At 52.1% G+C, this 19627-nt stretch overlaps 1 protein-coding gene across 1 annotated transcript in view; it reads right to left on the minus strand.

The window, feature by feature from the left end:
- Window positions 1–4497: 4497 nt before the first annotated feature.
- The window catches only part of LOC309684557 (electroneutral sodium bicarbonate exchanger 1-like), a gene marked incomplete at both ends in the record, with an annotated part of 176867 nt that continues 161737 nt past the window's right edge, over window positions 4498–19627 (minus strand). The window contains 23 exons of the mRNA XM_082500453.1: window positions 4498–4585; window positions 5095–5192; window positions 5608–5742; window positions 5843–6016; window positions 7281–7349; window positions 8799–9050; window positions 9646–9807; window positions 10161–10274; window positions 10980–11141; window positions 12033–12138; window positions 12241–12486; window positions 13376–13509; window positions 13644–13818; window positions 14307–14398; window positions 14563–14709; window positions 15147–15234; window positions 15608–15765; window positions 15898–16007; window positions 16154–16342; window positions 17292–17452; window positions 17644–17779; window positions 18183–18326; window positions 19038–19119. Coding sequence (XP_082356579.1) covers window positions 4498–4585; window positions 5095–5192; window positions 5608–5742; window positions 5843–6016; window positions 7281–7349; window positions 8799–9050; window positions 9646–9807; window positions 10161–10274; window positions 10980–11141; window positions 12033–12138; window positions 12241–12486; window positions 13376–13509; window positions 13644–13818; window positions 14307–14398; window positions 14563–14709; window positions 15147–15234; window positions 15608–15765; window positions 15898–16007; window positions 16154–16342; window positions 17292–17452; window positions 17644–17779; window positions 18183–18326; window positions 19038–19119 — 3222 coding nt within the window. The remainder of the gene's footprint in view (window positions 4586–5094; window positions 5193–5607; window positions 5743–5842; window positions 6017–7280; window positions 7350–8798; window positions 9051–9645; window positions 9808–10160; window positions 10275–10979; window positions 11142–12032; window positions 12139–12240; window positions 12487–13375; window positions 13510–13643; window positions 13819–14306; window positions 14399–14562; window positions 14710–15146; window positions 15235–15607; window positions 15766–15897; window positions 16008–16153; window positions 16343–17291; window positions 17453–17643; window positions 17780–18182; window positions 18327–19037; window positions 19120–19627) is intronic.

Raw genomic sequence — 19627 nt, forward strand, 5'->3', positions numbered from 1 at the left:
TAGATCATCTCTTACAATAAAATAAATATATTTCAGCATCTGCGCAAGAAAAAGAATTGCTGCATTTCTACATGTAGTGCACTGGGGGGGGATTAAAATAATTTAACCCCCCCACCCTTTTATATTACCTTTTTACATTACACCCCCACCCCCCACCCCCCCCCGCTTAATGATCTCTATTATGCGCATCATTTTAGGAAACTTCTTTCGAGGGGCCCCCGGGGGTGTGAGGAGCTGTTTGAAGGCACCAAAGCGCACAGCAGCCCCCGTCCCGCCTCGCTGGGAAGGGGCTTTGCTGCCAACTAAAGCATTGCGGGTCACTGCAGGGATATCTCTTTTGATTCCTAAAGCGACTCCAGCAGCAGCTTTGAGAGGGATTTTTCCTCCCGACTCCTCCCCGTAAAATTCTCCTCTGCACAGGGAAATATTAAATCCTCCCAAAATACGGAGCCGGCCGTGGGATCACGGGGCACAAAGGGGGGGACAGGCGCAGTACTGTGTCCCACAGTCAGCCCGGGGGGTTACAGCCGCCTTTTAGGTGGCTCAGTCACGTTGTTAACCAAGACCTCAGCTTTCATTTAATTAAAAATAAATACATAAATAAATAAAAAATCTCACCCTGTAAGCAGCAAAAACCCCCGAGCTTCGAATGCAGAATAGGGCCGTGCCGGGGAAATTTGCTTTATCACAGTATCACAGTATGCTAGGGATTGGAAGGGACCTCAAAAGATCATCTAGTCCAATCCCCCTGTCGGAGCAGGAACACCTAGATGAGGTTGCACAGGAAGGCGTCCAGGCGAGTTTTGAATGTCTCCAGAGAAGGAGACTCCACAACCTCCCTGGGCAGCCTGTTCCAGTGCTCTGTCACCCTCACTGAGAAGAAGTTTCTTCTCAAATTTAAGTGGAACCTCTTGTGTTCCAGCTTGAATCCATTACCCCTTGTCCTATCACTGGTCGCCACTGAGAAGAGCCTGGCTCCATCCTCATGACATTCCCCCTTTATATATTTATAAACGCTAATAAGATCACCCCTCAGCCTCCTCTTCTCCAAACTAAAGAGACCCAGCTCCCTCAGTCTTTCCTCATAAGGGAGATGCTCCACTCCCTTAATCATCTTAGTTGCCCTACGCTGGACTCTCTCCAGCAGCTCTCTGTCCTTCTTGAACTGAGGGGCCCAGAACTGGACACAATATTCCAGATGCGGTCTCACCAGGGCAGAGTAGAGGGGAAGGAGGACCTCTCTCGATCTGCTAACCACCCCCCTTCTAATACAGCCCAGGATGCCATTGGCCTTCTTGGCCACAAGGGCACAGTGCTGGCTCATGGTCATCCTGCTGTCCACCAGGACCCCCAGGTCCCTTTCCTCTACACTGCTCTCTAACAGGTAGCTCCCCATCCTATACTGGAACCTGGGGTTGTTTCTGCCCAAATGTAGGACCCTACACTTTCCCTTGTTGTATTTCATTAAGTTATTCCCTGCCCAAATCTCCAGCCTGTCCAAGTCTCTCTGGATGGCAGCACAGCCCTCTGGCGTGTCAGCCACTCCTCCTAGCTTAGTGTCATCAGCAAACTTGCTGATAGTACACTCAATTCCCTCATCTAAATCATTAATGAATATATTGAATAACATGGGCCCCAGTACCGACCCTTGAGGCACTCCGCTGGTTACCGGCCTCCAACTGGACTCTGCCCCATTGACTACGACTCTCTGGCTTCTCTCCTTCAGCCAGTTCGCAATCCACCTAATTATCCGGTCATCCAGTCCACACTTCCTCAGTTTAGCCATGAGGATGCTGTGGGAGACCGTGTCAAATGCTTTACTGAAGTCAAGGTAGACCACATCCACCGCTCTGCCATCATCCATCCATCTCGTTATTTCCTCATAAAAGGCTATGAGGTTGGTCAAGCATGACTTCCCCTTGGAAAAGCCATGCTGACTGCCCCTAATAATCCTCTTATCCTTGATATGCCTTGAGAGGGCACCAAGGATAAGCTGCTCCATCAGTTTCCCAGGGATGGAGGTGAGGCTGACCGGTCTATAGTTACCCGGGTCCTCCTTCTTGCCCTTTTTGAAGACTGGAGTGACATTTGCTTTCCTCCAGTCCTCAGGCACCTCGCCCATTTCCCAAGACTTGGTAAAGATGGTGGAGAGTGGTCCAGCAATGACTTGACAGCTCCTTCAGCACCCGCGGGTGCATCCCATCTGGACCCATTGATTTATGGATGTCCAGGTTGCTTAACTGGTCTCTGACTTACTTTTTAAGTAAGGAATTTTGGAGGCAGCCACCAAGGTTTTGTGGCCCCTGGGGAGGGGGGAGATGCAGAGCCGGACTCAGCCCGCTCTGCCCCAAAACCGGCCGCGTTTTCCCTCCAGGGTGATTTTCTTCCTTTCTGTCTCTGCTGGAGTGATGCCCGGCACGTGCCGAAAACAATCCCAGTCTCTGGCCCTGGTCCCGGCCAGGAGGGAGTGAAGCTCAGCCCCACTCCCTCCTTTTACAGGGAGCAAAACAAAATGGAAAAAAAAAAAAACAAATTGTCCTATATTAGAAGTGTATAATTCCATTTTAAGAGCAGGGCAGCAATAGGGCTGGTACCACACCCCCCAGCCCCCCAGCCACTGTGGGTCACCAGCGTAACGATTAAATTAAAGTTTCTTTTGGGAAGGGGGGAGAGACGGGGACTCTCCTGCTCTGGGACCTTTCCCCTCCGGGGAGGCAGAGCCGGAGCAGCGAGCACGGTCCTGCCCGGAGGGCAGCATGGAGGGGACGTGCATGGCCATCCCGGAGGAACAGCAGCAAGGAAACCCCGGTGCTGCACCTTTCCCTTCCTCCGAGCCTTTTTCTTTTCCTCTTTTTAAGGGCTCAACCAGTTTCTTCCCCCTCCGACCGTCACCGTGGGGCACTGGCACCAGCCGCTTTGCAAAACCCCATCCCGTAAAAGCCGCCTGATTTTGGCCCTGTTTGGGGATGCGCCGCTTCCATCCTTACAGAGCAAACTGATAGATGATTTGTTTTTCTCCCCCCTCCCCATTTAGCAAGAAGCACCAACGTGCCGTTGTCATTTTGGGTCGGTTTGCTGCAGAAAAAGGCTCCCACAGGGGACGGGATAAGCCGATGGCAGGAGGGTCCCTGCACCCATCCCACCGCTGCTGGTGGAGGGCAGCAAGGGGACCTTTTCTTCGGGGTTGTCCTCTCCTCCCGGGCTCCGCGGCCCCACGCCGCAGCCCAACGACCCCACCGAGATGGGAAGAGAGCACAAGAACCATCTCTGCTCAACAGCTTCTTCCTGCAAAGGGGCAGGAAAAAGGAGGAGGAAAAGGCACCTTCCCACTTGCCTCCGGGCTCATCCCACCCTGCGAGAGGCTTTGTGAGGAGAGGGGAGGAGGAAAAAACACCACAGCGAGAGAGCCAGGGAGGGAAAAGGAAGGAAAGCGGAGGGACAGCGGAGGGGCAGCCCGGGGACACAGAGCCCCAGGTCTCGCCTGGCCGCTCCCGCCACCACCCGGCGGATTGGAGGGGTTTGATCTGAAGCGCTGCCTTATATTAATTTAACAGCCGGGGGAGGAGAAGGCGCCGTTTCTGCCTTTTGCAGCTTCCAGGCTGACGGCAGAGCCGAAACAAGAAAAATAATTATAATAAAAACAAACAAACAAACAAACAAAAATTCCAAAAAAACTCCAATGTAAAACTGGAGCGCAGGGAGCAAATGCTTTTCCTTCGCCTCGGCCCAACCGCTCGGGCACTCCGCGCTGCCCCGCCACGGAGGGCATCCCTCTCCTGCCAGGGAGAGACAGGAGGGCGAACTGAAGGCAGGACCCCAAACCAGACCCGAGAACCTGGTCGCGATGAAGAAGAAAGTGGAGAATGCGTCACATACAACAGAAACATTCAGAGTTTATTTTGGGGGAACAAAAAAAAAAAGAGAAACAGAAGAGGAGGAGTGAGATATTAAAAAAATACACTGAACGATGAGGCGGCAGCAGTCCCTCTACCGCTACAAAACGGCAACAACCCACACACGAACACGCGAGGCGGAACACCACCGAACTCCCACTGACTGTCATGTGCACCTCAGTTTGCTGCTCTGGAGAGAGGGAATGCCTGAAGCACACCAAGGACAGCTGAAACCATCGCCGTGGCTTAAAGGGGAATCCTCCAACTGGAAAACAAAATAAAAGCGGTTTCTGCCCATGTCTGCGTGGGCACATCCCCGAGTCACATTCTCACGCCTCTCCTTCAAAGTCAAGATTCCTACACATGAAAACTGGAGTCGGGGGGGAGGGAGGAGAGAGAAAAGGAGGGAGAGCGTCATCAGTGGGGCTGTTGCCCCACTCGTGGGACCGCGCCGGCAGAGAGGAGCTGGTTCCTGTGCCGCAGCCCTCGCCGCTTGCTCGGCATTGCCGGCAAAAAAATACAAAAAGCCGTATTCACGTGCCGCCGCTTGCAAAGGAGCACGGCCACGTTCCCACGCGATCCTTTACCTCTTTCCTCCCCCGATTCAGACTGTTTCTGTGCTCATAGTGAGAGCCTTCCACATGGTTGTTTTCGACACCTCATCCGAGATATTAATCTCCGAAGGATCAGTCCTGCAATAAATATTTGAGACAGCAATCTGTGACTGCGGGAACTGACGCCACCCAGCGCATCAGCACCAGCAAGAGGAACGGGGGGGAGGAGAACCAAAGCTGCGCATAAGCACAGCGGGTTGGGCGGGATGAGGAGGTTTGGAAGGCGAGCCGGAGAGCCGCAGAGCTACAGCTCTGTGCAAAGGCTCTGCACAGAATCCCAGACTGGTCAGGGCTGGAAGGGCCCTCTGGAGCTCCCCCAGTCCCACGCCTGTCAGAGCAGGGGCACCTACAGCAGTGGCACAGGACACCTCCAGGCGGGTTTGGAATGGCTCCCGAGTGGGAGACTCCCCCACCTCTCTGGGCAGCTGTGCCAGCGCTCTGCCGCCCACCCTGCCCATAAATTTGCTCTTCCCACCAAGCTGAGTGCATGGCGCTGGGATGCTCAGCAAAGATAAACGTGGAGAAAATTCTGCCAACCCCCTTCAGGCTAATCTTGCCGGGGGTCCTGCTGCTTGGTGGGGCTTTACCTGTCGCTGCTTGGCTTTGGGATACCCGCGCTGCTGGTCTTGCCCAGCTGCAGCCGAACGGAGTTTGCAGCAGCAGCTTCCATCATCTCCTGGGAGTCCTGACATAAAAAGGGACAAATCAAAGTTGTCTGTCTATGATCGAAGTGGAGATAAACTAAAGACCCAGCAAAGCCCACGTGCTGCCCTCTCCTTCTGACCTTCTGTTAGCGCAGCCGGGGAAGGACCTTTCACTCCAAACATTTTGGGGGGGGTTAAAACCACCCTTATGAGCAAATCTTTCCATCATAATGATAATGTTTATTATAAATGGCACCTTTAAAAATTATACCGCTATTCAAGTGTTAAGCTCACTGCTAATTTAAAAACAAGGTTATGATGCGGGATCCAGGCTGTCAGGATCTATTTCTATTGAGTTCGGATCTTCCCCCAACATTTCAAGAGAAGCTCTGACAGAAAGAGGCAATCTCAGAGCCCGAGGGAGACATCCAGCCCCGAGCACCCAGCAAGCATCACCTCTTCTTCTTTGGCTTCATTTTTGGCATCGGACAACTTCTTCCTGCTTTCTGGCATAAGGTCATCCAAAAAGCTGAGCTCCCGCTTTGAGAAGCAGAAGTCCATCACTTTCCGGACAAACACGAGAGCCAAAACCTTCACAAAATAAGAAGGAAGAGGGGGTGAGGTCTGAGATGATGCTACGTCTCACTCCGACGCTGCAAACATCCCGCTGCTGAGCAGCACCGGCTCTTACCATCATGGGAAAGATGATGGCAGCACGGGACACCTTGATGGCCCAGAGCAGGACGAGGCAGATGAGCTGGATCAAGGTGAAGAAATGCACCTTCCGCAAGGGAACGTGCCGCAGGTAGATGAAATCCGGCTGGTGTTTTGCCGGCATCCAAAAGAGCTTCAAGCGGTCAAAGAACTGCAAAATAAAAGCGGAAAAGTTACCCCTTGGGGCTGCGGAAAGTTTCCGGCCCTGTTGGGACATGGAAGGAGTTTTCAGGATCTCGCGTGCAGTGAGAAATCCTGGATCCCACTTTGTTCCTCCCAGGAGCAGCACCCGTTTTCCCTTTGCTCCATCTATAAACCAGTGTGTCCATGAGAGCTGCCCACCAAAGTGCAATTATTCCACATCCTTCTATTATAGAATCACAGAAGGGTTTAGGTTGGAAGGGACCTCGAAGACCAGCCAGTCCCACCCCCTGCCCTGGGCAGGGACACCTCCCACCAGCCCAGGTTGCTCCAAGCCCCGTCCAACCTGGCCTTGAACACCTCCAGGGATGGGGCAGCCACAGATTCTCAGGGCAACCTGCGCTGGTGCCTCACCACCCTCACAGGAAAAATTTCTCCCTGATATCTCATCTCAATCTGCCCTCTGTCAGTGTCAAACCATACACCCTCGTCCCATCGCTCCCCTCCCTCATCCAGAGTCCCTCCCCAACTCTCCTGGAGCCCCTTTAGGCACTGGACTCCCCGGAGCCTTCTCTTCTCCAGGCTGAACACCCCCAACTCTCCCAGCCTGTCCTCCCAGCAGAGGGGCTCCAGCCCTCCCAGCATCTCCGGGGCCTCCTCTGGCCCCGCTCCACCAGGTCCATGTCTCTCCTGTGCTGCAGCCCCCCGAGCTGGAGGCAGCACTGCAGGGGGTCTCCCCAGAGCAGAGCACAGCAGAGGGCACAATCCCCCCCTCGCCCTGCCGGCCACACTGCTGATGCAGCCCAGGATGTGGTCGGCCTTCTGGGCTGCGATCGTGCATTGCCGGCTCACGGTGAGCTTCTCATCAGTCCGCACCCCCAGGTCCTCCTCAGATCATCTCACCCCCCCTCCCTGTTCTTCTATAAAAATATATTTTTAATATATTCTATTCTTCTGTTTGTTATTTGGCATTTCTCAGCCCACTGAATCCCCCAGCGAGGATTCCCACCGGCAGTAGAAATCGCCTTCGCTTTGCACTGAATTCCCCCATTTTCACCACACCAAACACTGCCCTGTCCCAAACCGTGACGCAGAGTGCGCTGAACTTGCCTGGTCCTCCCGCCCTACGTACCTCCTGTGCCCCCACCAATCTTTTCCTTATACAAAATACTTTCACTGCCTGCTTTTGGGGAGGTTTTCTCCCACCCCACTGCTTTTTTCCCGCCTCTCTGGAGATGACACAGCAGGGAGCTGCACGCTGTAAGAGTCCGTACCTGAATCCCTCTGAGCGATGACACGCCCATGTAGAGAAAGACACCGTAAAGCACAGGCATGGGTATAAACTGGGAAATTAAAAAAAAAAAGAATGCAATAATTTATTTTTTAATTGCTTTTTCAGTATTAGTGCTTTCTTCTAGAGGCACTGCCTAAAATTGCCTAAAACTTTCCAGTTTCCACAGGGTTGGAGATGTGTCACCTCTTAACCTGTAGAGGTTTTGTGCGTGCGAGTGAGTGAGTGAATGCTCTGCTTTAGGCTGAGCTTCTGAGTTACGTTTCATTAGAATAATCCTATTTTCCTGAAAGGTTGGAGGAAAATAGACCATTTCACCCATGCTACTGTACGCCACGTTCTGTGACGGCAGAAGAACATTTCTACACATTCTTGCGGCAACACCCAAAAGCGAAGTGCCTCCTTTTAGCCTAGAGCTGAGGTGACTTTGTGGGAGTGTCCTGGTTTGAGAGACACAGGACTAATTTCTCTTCTAATGCTTGGGAAAATCTTCGCTTTTTTAGAAGACTCCAGTGTCTGAATTTGTGAAAATATTTACTTTACAGCCAGCTGTGGTGTGTGGGTCTCAAGGTCTCAGTGTTTTCGAGCTAGCCAGGTGCAGGGATGAGGAGGAACGAGACCCGGGCACTTGACCCAAGCTGGCCAACAGGATTATTTCATACCATCAACATCACACTCATTATAAATTAGAAAGTTTGCTGCAAAGTTCTCTCTCTCCCTTGATGGCTGCCATCCTGAGAACTTCGTGCCCTGCTGCCGGAGCCCTGAGGCCTTCCCTTCCTCCTGAAGCCGTAGCACTCGCAGTGTCCCACATTTGCTGTCCACTGCTGGGAGTGCACAGCTTCCTACTGATAGAATTGGCTGAGTATAATCTTTGCATATTCCGTATTGGTGTCGGGATCAATATCAGTTCTTTAGTGCTGTTAATGTTAATTATCTAATCTTATTCTATTAAATCTGTTTATACTTCAGCTCTCGGGTTTTCTTGTTTTTCCCAATTTCCCTTTCCCAGGTGGGGAGGGGTCATCGGGTGATAGAATGATTGTCTAAATGACAACAAATTGTTATGGGTCTCTCAAACCGTAACAGGGAGGAACACACAAGGAAGCCCACGGGGATGATTTTGGTGTGTTTAGCTACTGGGAAAGGCTGTTGGGAGGCATTTGGGGGAGCAAATTGCATCCCATAAGGTGCTGCCTGCTTGAAAGAGAGCAGTGTACTGGTCTGAATCCGCTTCATCGGAACCCATAAACACAGGTGGGCCTGAGAGACACCTGGGAATTAAAGCAGTTGTCCTGCTCGCTTGCCTCGAGGACACCAAACTGGGGTGTGAAGGGCTGGAAAGTATAACTGAGGCTGCTTCCCACCGTGGGCCAAGCCTCAAGGTTTGGGATCGCCTCCTCCTCTGCTCCACACCTACTCAGGCCTGGATGGAGGGGATGTTTTTTGTATAACCTCCAAAAAGTTCACGCTTGTTGGGCGTTTTGCATTTTCCTCTTACCTTTAACACCGAAGTGAAGAAGACAGAGCAGCCCATGAGCACAAAGATCATCAAGCCGGTGACTCTCTGCTCTCGTATCCCCAGAAACTTGGGTTGTTCTCCTGGAGCTGAGCAGCCAGACTCCACTTTGAGGCTATTCACGTGGGTGATGGACAGGACAGTCGCAGCCACAAACCAGGGCAGCCCCATCACGGAGCACACCCCGAGCATCACGGCCACCATGAAAAGGTCCAGGTGGTACCCGCATCCTTTCTGTGGGCAGCAAAACAAGGAACAGAGCATCTCACAGCACAAGAGCGAGGACAACGTCGCGACTCAGACTCAAACCCTACTTGGGCGCAAGTCACCCTCTTGAAAATTTAAGAGAAGAATTGGCAAAAATAAGGATGGATCCGGTCTGCGCAAGCACCTTGCGTGAAAATCTGGCAGGAGTTCAGACCAAGTGGATTTGGGAGGTTTGTGCAATAGCTACTTCTCAAAAAAAAACCCAAACAAAATAGACTATTTTCATTCATAAAGAAAGTTCTACCACTGGCAAGCAAGGCGTGACCCCGAGTTATCCCTGGCAGTGTGTCAAAACAGTTCGTTCCCCCAGCTCCTGCTGGCGTTTTGAAACAAAAACACGCTTCTATAGTGCTTGAAAATTAATTTGTTCCTCCAAAAGATTGCTCATCTGAACTGCCCTCGTTTGCTCCCTGTGACATCACTAATCCAGCAGAGCATCCTGCTACACAGCCTGACATTGTCCCAAACCAACGCCTTCACAAAGCACTTGGCATAGGAGCTTCTCCCCACACCTGCAGCCCAGAGTGGGGTGGGAATGGGGTCAGCTCTTGCAGCCCCTTACCTTCAGCTTGTGCTCTTTCCTGTTGACAATGACAGCCGTGATCTGCTGATCCATGAATATCAAGATGGTGCAGAGCAGAGCTGGGATGGGCGCGGCCAACACCGTCCACCAAGGGTTGGGCCCTATGGGGTTGACCAACCACCCGCGGTCGTCTCTGGTAGGCTGCAACAAAGCCAAAACACACATCAGGATCAACTCCCAGCCCAGCCACTTCACTGGCTTTGATTTTCCTCTCCATCGCTGTGCCGCCTCATCTCCTGGCCCTGCCTTCATGTCACCCTCTCCTACGGGGTTCAGCAGTGCCAGCGTCCTTGTCGCAAGCACCTATACATACTTCTGTAGGTATCAAGTTTTGGGGCTGGCTTCCTCTTTCCAGAAGGAAACAATGCACTCGGAGGTGGAAGAGGAGATGGTAACACCACCAGCATCTCCAGACTCAGCCCTGTCCTGTCCCAGCATCACCTTGTGGCATCCCCAAGGGCTGAAAGCAGCTCCACACCAAAACACCACATTACCTTGAACATGTGGGGGACATGGAGCTTCGGCGATGGGATCCCAACCAGGAAGTCAACGAGCACCATGACGACAATGGTGAGGAAGACACCAAAGTCACTTACTGCAGACCGTACCTGGGGCAAGAAAGCAGAGCTGAAAGGGACAGCACAAACGGGGCCATACCGTGAGATGGAAAAGTTAAAGACATCAACAGCATTAAGGCTGGTAAACACATTCCCACCACTCTGAGAAGATGCAGCCAAATCCCTCGGTTAGATGCTGTTGCTGTGTTTGTACCTGCGAGATCTGGTGTCAGGCAATAAAAAAAGTTTAATTAGGTGGAAAAGGGTGGTTTAAATTCAAACCTTAAAAAAAAAGCCAATAAATATTAAAAAATAAGGAAACAGACGTCTGCCTCTACAGCTGCACTCACAGCTACAATGGGAATAAGGCACTGAGGCATCATTTGCTCCTCAAAAGGAAGAAACAGTGTCTTTTGTGTCTTTTTCTATGGCAGCTCCTCATTTGAATCAACTTTCCCCTTGGGCACACAAGGTGAAAAAAAAACACAAACAAAAAAACAACAAACAACCAGCTTTGGAAGACCCGATTTCCCACTGCCTGGGCAAAAAAACGCTCCGGGGCAGGTCGCGGGGCAGGTGGGAAACGCTACGATCGTTTTGCACTCCTGGAAATGAGTGAGGGACATCCAAGTTTGGCCTTCAAGGTCCAATATTTCCCAGTTTGACCAAGCGGTGGCAAACACTGCTTAGTGCTCCGGGAAAGCCATTTTGGGAAATGAGTGTGGAGGCTGCTGCTGGCCACCGTCTTCTACCTACTCTGGTCGGGAAGTAGCGGCTGGTTTTAAACTTCTTCAATAAGCCCGACAGGACAAAGGTGGAGAAGAAGAGGATGCAGCACCAGAAGAGGACATCGGGCGTGTAGGGGCCATCGTGTCCACAGGCAGGTCCACGAAACTCTCCATGCAAATACCGACATTCCTGGGGAAACAGAGCATCAGGACACAAAGGTAGTGCACATGCGGCAAGGAAACCTCGGATAACTAGGGGGTTTGGAGGATCTTGCTCCAAGATCTGTGACCTCGGGACTGCTGCAGCTAGCGGAGATTTATATTTAACGATCAACAGCAGCTGAATAAGTGACACATGGAACTACACAGACAGCGGAGAGAGGAGATGTGATGGGACACTGTACCACAGACCTATGGCACATCCTCTGCTTGAACAGCAGGTAACCGTGGCTGAAGAAGACACCAGAGGGGAAGGAAACACTGGAAACTCTTGGGGAGAGTGAAAGAGGGAACGGGGAAGGAGGGCTAAGACAACAGTGACAGGAAAGGAGAAGAGACAAATTGTCCCTTCCCAGGGGCGGGCTCACAGGACACAGCCAAGGGGGGTGAAGATGTCCATAAGAGCGTCCCACCCTGTGCCTGAGCTCTGCTTCCAGCAACAACGGCCCAAGGGTCTGCTCAGACATGCAAGTTTATGCACGTACCTTCAGACAGCGCTGAGTAAGAAAGCAAGGCCTGGAGTTACTAGGAACCAATTAAGGAAGCTAATTATGGCCTTCAAGCATGAACTGAAGTCCTCCAACTTCTCCAATAACCAAAGCACCCACTGAACCTTGCTCCCAGACAGAACCGCTGTCCTGAGGATGACAGTTATTGCCCACCATGTCGGGGATGAGGTGGAGAGGTGGACTCTCCTTCCCAGGCCCAAGGAGGTTAAACACACTGAAGTAATGACTTTTCAGAGCAGCACTGGCACAAGTTGAAGCCCACCATCACCTGAAGGGCTCTGAGCTTTGCACCAGGCCAGTGCCCCTGGACCCCGCGGTCGCGGCACGAGGAAGCAGTGACTCGGGGCACTTACAGTCACCGTGAGGTTCTCCCAGGTGATGCCAGACACATTGATCTTGTTGCTCTCCCAGAACTGCAGGGTTTCGTTGCTGGGATGGGTCGGTGCCTCACACTTACAGCTGGGAGGAGAGAAGCCAAGACAGGGGTGAGGGGAAGGCGATGGAGGTGCAGCCCTGAGCTCCTGCCAAGGGGCAGCGGTGTTTTAGGAGGAAGAAACCCACTAGGAGATGGTGAGGAAGTCCAGCTTGCTGTGCGTGTGCACAGGGTAGGTCACTCGCAGGTGACTCAGCTTCTCCAGAGCCTCGTAGATGAAGATGATGCAGATGAGGGAGGCGAAGGCTTCTTCGGTGAAGCGGGTGATGTAGCACACCAAAGAGCTAGCATCGGTGGCCACCAGCACTATGCAGAAGAAGGCGGTCCACAGACCAATGCATGCCCGGAGAGAGAGATAGGAGAGTGCGTAGTCCCTGGGAAAGCAAAAGAAAACGCAGGGTGGAGAGGGCAGCAAGAGACTCCAAGCCGTGCCTTCCTTCCGGGAAAGTCGGCAGCAATTCAGGAGCGCGTCAAGGCTGCGGATGGTAAATGCAGTTTCCGGTCCTACCACAGACAGCCTCGGGGCTGCGGCGCAGGGTGTGGGCCCGCAGGAGGAGAGGCTAATTATTTAATTATCCTTATTTAACAATTACCTTGTGTTAATGCCTCGGAGGCTAATTGAGGTCAGGTCCCTGTTGTGGAAGGTGGTGTTCTCCCACATCACCCCGATGCCCTAACAGCAAAAACTGCTGGGTTTGCCCCCAGTCACCTGCTGCCAGCAAGTTGGGGCTTCATAATAAATTTAATTGCAATAAGGGGGTTAATCTCCCATCACAGTTGCCACAACAAAAAGACTGTCATGGAAAATATCCATTTCGCCTGAAAAGCTCCTGCTTTCTCAAAAATCATCAAAACATTGGACCAGAAAACTCTTTGGATATGTGGGTAAAATATATATCCACTTCCAGCAAAAATCATGCAAAAAAGTGCCCGAGTTTGTACTGAGAGGAAAGCAAATCTTCCCTCATTCCCAAACCAGAGTCATTTGTCTCATCTTCCCTGTGCAGCCCATCTCGGGCATCCACATCCTTGTGGTTTCTCCTCCTGCTCTTTCACTTTAACCCTAAAAGCTCCGAACCACCCATCCATCCTTCAGAGACCGAGGGCTCCTGCACCGTCACATACTAAAGCAGCAGCGCATGATCTTCTGTGACACAGAAGACAACTTAAATCTACCAACTACCACTAAGAAAAACATCCTTTCTCCATCCCTGACTTCTTCCAAAGGCGCTCGCAGCACCTGGCCGCAGCAGCCAGCCTTACTTGCAGAATTTGTAGAGGATCTTCTCGAACACGAGGACGGGGCCGGTGCTGCCGAGGATGGTGAGAGGTTGGCCAGCAAAGAGGGAATACACCACGCCGGTCATGGATGCGCCCAGCAGCGACTCCATGGCACTCTGTCCGGGGAAGAGAGGCAGCAGCGAGTAATTAAGTCATTAGAGGGAAAAAAACAAGTGCAAATTCACTGCAGCAAGGACTTTTGCATGAGTTTTGTCCTCCCCCGTGCCACCCAACAGAGAGAGGTGCTCACTATGTGGCCGTTGGTCGCCTCCCCCAGCAGTCCCCCGAAGGTGATGATGGGGGACATGCAGGCACAGTAGAGGAAGAGAAAGGACGCCAGACACTGCAGGCTCAGACCATCCCGAAAGTCACTCCAGAACCAGGGGGCTTTTCGCTTCACATCCCGGATCAAACCTCCAAAGAGCCTGGAGGAAGGAAAAAAAAAAACCAAACCATTTTCGTGGAAGACAGCGTTAAGTTTTCTTGGCTGAGGAAGGACAATCGCAAGCACAGAGTAACTTCCGTTGCTAAAAAGAAGTCTCCTTCTCCCATTTTAGCCCCAGTAGAAACTGAGGCATATGAAAAAACCCTCCAACAAAAAGAAAAGGAGACCAAACCTGAGAGCCCGTCCCCTCTTATTGCAACAGTCCCTCACTTTGAGAAGCAGCAGAGCTCTACCTGGAGGTACTTACACATCTGCTTCCACCCCAAAGCAAGAAAACCTGTGTGCAACCATGCTGCGGCTCAGCCCAGCTGCCCAAATCTCCCACCCACCCAGCCCAGGGGACCAAGCTGGGAACCTGGAGCCCCTTCACTGACCCAGTTAACCCCAAAACTCTGCTAGAAGGGAGGTGTGCGCTCAGATTTTAGGGGCAAACAGAAAAACACCCCACCAAACTATTTCAGTTCACACCTTCCTGTCCGCTCCAGTTCAGGACCGCTGTGCTTCTCCGGCTTGCTGTGAGAAGCGCTGTCATCGAGAGCTTCTGGCACCTTCCTTTTTTCCTGTTAAAATGGAAATAAGATAAAGATATGTCTTTGCAGCCACTGGCTTGTTTTGCTTTTTGGGCTGGGTACGTGACCTATGAATTTGGGCCCCTGAGCAGCACCCCCAGCCGTGCTGCCCTCCTGCCCATCCCCCTCGTGCCTCCTTCTGCCGCAGCACCCACCTGCGAAGGGACGTTTTTCGGGGGCTCAATTCGGATGGAGGGATCCCACTCTCCTGGCGGCAAAACCATGACCTGATCCAGAAACTCATCGATGCCAGCCACCAGGTCAGCCCGGTTCTTGGCTTTATAGGCAACATCGTGGAAAACCTGCCGTAGGAGACAACCTGGTGAGAGCATGACCCATCTCGGATGTCCTAACCAGTGCAATAAGCTCTTGGCTAAATGCAAGGTCATTTCCCCCAAATCGCCTGTTGGAAGTGGCAGGAAATATTCCCCCCAAAGCAAAAATCTGTGCATCACAGTATTTGTAACCATCTCCACCAGGCTCCCGTCCCCCATGGCACACCACAGCCTTCTGCTTCAAGAGGAGAAGTTTCACTGGCCCTGGCAATGCCACCACTGGGGACAGCGTGCTGGGGACCCTGGGGAGAAGGATGAGGCACGGGCTGCAGCCCAGGTGGGATTTTAGCCTCCAGCAGGCAGCTAACAGGGACAACAAACCCTCTTCCTCACTACTACAGAGACAGGAAGAGGTGAAGAAAGCCCAAAAAAATGACCCGGAGATATCTCTTATCTCGTCACACCTCATCCGTCATGATAGTAGCCATGGACCTGCCGATCTCGTGGTACTGATGGGCTTTTCCTCCTGGTCCAAGCAAAACAAACAGGAACCTAGGCAAGAAAACCAAAATGAGAGAGAAGAACATGGCCTCACTCAAAGGGCACCCAAGGAAATCCCTGGGAGCTCCCAGCCCAGAGCGTGGCTCCAGGGGGGACGTGTAGGCTCACCGACTCCAGTGATGAATTTGAAACGCATCAAAACCAAATGCAAATTTGAGTTTGGGGCCAACTTTCATTAAAATTGGCCAATGGGTTTAAAAGCTCCAGCAGGGAAGGGAGAAATGAAAGCACAGAGATGTGGGTGGGAGAAACGTGCTTGCTCCCACTGGCCGTGTTCCCCTGGGACGCCCAACTGATGCGTGCAATTTGGTGGTTTGTTGTGGTGTTTTTTTTTAAATACAAACTTTGCGCTTCTCATTCAGACCTCGTTGGGATGGGAACTTCCGTCATGCCCGAGAGGAGGACAGCTGGGCTCAGGCGGACAAATGCCACGATGGGCTGGCGAAGGAAATCCAGCTCTCCTATGAGCACGTTGCACGCTTCAGCCCCGGTGGGAATTTTCTTCATGAAGCGCAGCTCAGCCTGGGCATGACAAAGGATTTTCAGGCCATTACCCCAAAAGCAAAGCGCACCGCACTCTGCAGAACACTCTGCAGCCAAGTTTGCAAGAGCAAATCTGGCCCTAAAGGTGTAAGAAAGCTATGAGTGTCTCACCTTGCTTAGGTCCATTGCATTGGTGTCACGGTTCACCCCATTTTTAGCTTCTGCAGTGGTGGGAGATGGGTGAGGAGTGAGTGTTTGGGTTGGAAGGAGAAAGAAAGACACTCAGAAAGAAAAGCAAGGAGCAATCGGGACACTTCTCCTTTGCCAGGAGAAGTCTAATGGGGCCAAAGCCCTGCAGAAACCTTCACCTGGTGCCAAAGCCTGGCAGAAACCCTCATCGGGTACCAAACCCTGCAGGAACCCTCACCTGGCTTGTCGAGGGGATGCACGTCTAACTGCTTCTTGCTCATGTCAGGAAACGAGCAGACGATGGGGAGAAGGTTGTTTCTTTTCTTCTCGTTCTGATGGTGATGTTTCTTCAAAAGCACTTCTCGAACTTTCTCCCGCGTGCACTCATCAAACCCCGCGGACTGCTCTTGCTGGCCCAGGATCATATCTGGAGATGGCAACAGGAAACGAAGCCGTCAGAGCAGAAAGTCCCCAAGCCCCGACCCCTCAAGCCCCCGGCGAAGGCTGCGACACGCAGGATACCCTAACGCAGGCTCAGCCTTGCTTAGCAAGACGTTTTAACGCAGTTCAGCCTTTGCAGCAAAAGGAAGAATTCTCTTTTGCTAAAAGCCATCATCAAAGTGCTTATTCATCACTCCGCTCAGATAATTATTCCCCATCCTAGATAATGACATTTTTTTGCCCGATCTGGCGTTTCTAGACAGACTCTCTAGACTCGACACATTTCAACAAATTATAAGCAATCTCTAGCACAGACTTTCCCAGAGTTTCCTTTGCCCATCGACTGCAATTTGCCAAACACAGGGAGAAACGTGCTAATAACGGCTCCGATTTCTCCAGCTCTTGCAAGGGCTGAATGGAGACCTGCCAGTCAAAGATAATTTCTCCAAAGCCGCTTTTTCAATTAACTTCAATTATCTTCCCCACAGAAATATGCTGCTTGGTCACCTGCCATATAAACTCTGCCTTTAAAGCTCTTAAATCCTGGATGTTAAGGCAATAGGAAAAAAACAAAACAAAGAATGGGAGGAAACAGCTTGTAGTAAGTAGCTTATTTAAGGAGGTTCAGCTCTTACGCAGACTCCGTGTTTCTGAGAGCAGCCTGCCAAGCCCTGACACTCCTTTCTGGCCAGAGAATATTCTCTAATCGCCTCTCTGACACCACAAATTGCTTTCAAAAGGCTCCCATACTGGGAGAAAAAGCTGATGTGACTGTTGTACACCCAGTCTACATCCAAAAAGCAACCCACGATTTAAAAACACAGCGCAACTTCTGGAAAAGGATGTGCCATTGGGGCAGGGTTTGATACGGGAGTGAAGGGCACCGCGGCAAATTGAGCTCAGCCGTTCCCGGCGGGACGCAGCGTGCTCAGTACCTGCGATCTCTTCAATGCTGTTGGCACAAACATCCAGCAGCACCATCCCGTTGCTGATGCAGCTCCGCAGCTCAAAGAGGCTGTGCAAGGACAGCGTGGCCACGTAGGGCTTGCTCCAGCGCTCGCCGCCATCTTCCACGTCCTCCTCAAACTTCAGCCACCTGCGGACATCGGGCACGATCAGCCCCGTTGCAAGAAAACAGCCTCAGCTCTGCAACCCCTTCGGTGCAGCTACGGGGCGGCAAGAGGAGAAGGCTCCGCGCATCGGCACCTGCAGCTGCAAAAGCTTCGCGTTCCAGAGAGCGGAAGGCAGAGCCCACGGCCGCCACCGCAGCCGGCGGCAGGGATTTACCTTGCCGTTTCCTTCCACTCGGCATCTTCACCCGCCTTCAGGAAGATCTCATCCAGCTCAGTGAACAAGTGGTGGGGAACATGCTGCTCGTCCTCCTCGGTGCTGAGGATGAACTGCACCCGCTGGGATGGGGTGTCTGGGGGCAGAGGATAAATCCCGTTACCACACCTGCATTCGACCCGTCACGCTCACACGCAAAGTGGCCATCGATTGGCACCAGTTCAGCCCTAAATATTGGGCTAGCCCCTCTCCCCCGGGTCTGGCCAGGCTTGCACAGAGCCACGGAGAAGGAGAAGCATCTGTTCCACCTCTGCATAAGGACGGGCCACTTTCCTTCCCCACGTTTCCATTTTTAAAGGCAGGATCCCTCTACGGAAGACCAGCCTCAATCCATTATGCCTTCAACTGCCTCCCAAATAATGCCACTTTCCCTCAGAAGAACAGCAAACCACACAAATCAGCCACACAGACCTGCTTGCAGAGGACCCCGGCACCCACGCAGCCCCGAGAAGGCTCGTGAACACTGCGGCGGGACTTACAGTGGTAGCCCTGCTCCATTGGGGCACAGTCCTTCTCCCGTTCCTTCTTCCGATGCTTCTGGCGGTGGGGTCGGTGGTGCCGGTGGCGCCGGTGGCTTTGCCTCACCAGCGGCATCCGCACGCCCACGGACAGGGTGCGGTGGCCTGCGAAAAAAGCAGTGTTCGCATCACTCTCGATATTGCGGAGATGGTTGACGCCGCTGCCACGATTAAACCAGCGCATCCATCCCAGGAGGAAACACCAACTTCTCTTCATTTTAGTTTCGCTGCATCCCTGAATGTCAGAGACCCCTCCCTTTTTCCAAGCCTGTTTTACTCTAACTTTGCAACAACAGAGCAACAACAAGCGATGGCTCCGGGTCACCTAAAAGTGCCCTGAAAATATCAACCCTTGTCTAAAATTCCAGCTTTGGCTGGACAACACTCAGACCGGCTCATTAAGCAGCGACAGAAGGTAATTATTTTTAAAATCTTTGTATGGCACAAGGCAACAAGAGGAGATCCAATCAGTCCTGTGATAATGAAGTCTGGAACAAAAAAAAAAGAAAATCACAGCCCTGTGTCTGCAGCCATCAAATTATTCTCCTGACCTCTCCAAGCCAAGAGCAGCCTCTGAGAAAACAAGCTGGGAACTACCAAGCTCTGTGGCCAACGCTCACACCGCAGATGCCATGGGGGCTTTTTCCCCTCTGTCTAAAAGCCATAATATTAAAACAATGTGAAAATAACTGTGCTTGTTTATTTAGAAGCACGCCACGTTTCGCTGCAGGTGATGCATACGCTGAGCACAGGACGCGGCAGGGACTTAGCGCGACGGGAAAACGCGTGGGGCTGGTGGCACCTCTCCCGACTCACCTTCCAGCTCCTCCTTCTCATAGTGAATAGTGACAGCGGTGCTCGTTCTTCCCTGGTCAATCACCGCCTCCTCGTCGTGTCTCTGTTTAGTGAGGAGAAGAAGATACAAGTTGGGACCAGGTGAGGAGAGCTCCCTTACGTCCTCCCAGTCATCACCCATCCCTGCGCCATGCGAGCCCAAGAGCATCACACCTCTGTGTGTCTCCTCCTCCAGGCACAGCCCAAAAAACACGGACTTGGAGGTTTTTATTCCCATACCCAAATAAAACCACCTGTAATGTCACCTGTATTGTATACACCGTGAGTCTGGAAGGATTTACTAAAAGGGGAGACAGTTGAGTGTTTCAAACCAAACCCAAACCTCCTGCTTCGTTCTTGTGGTTCCTTTCGAAAAATTAAAATTAAAAAAGGGATTTCCAAACTGGGGGTGGAGTGGGGTGGGGGAACCCAACTCCACACTTTTGAGCACAGCCAGTTTCATTCTCCAAAAGTGATACCTGCAGGACTCACTAGATGGCACTTGGCCACAGGACATGGCCACCATCAACCTCCAAAGGCCCTCAAGAATCTGCAAGGGTGAAGCTTCGACT

The sequence above is a fragment of the Vanellus vanellus genome, assembly GCF_965231255.1.
Source record: "Vanellus vanellus genome assembly, contig: HAP1_SCAFFOLD_34, whole genome shotgun sequence".
Lineage (NCBI taxonomy): Eukaryota > Metazoa > Chordata > Aves > Charadriiformes > Charadriidae > Vanellus > Vanellus vanellus.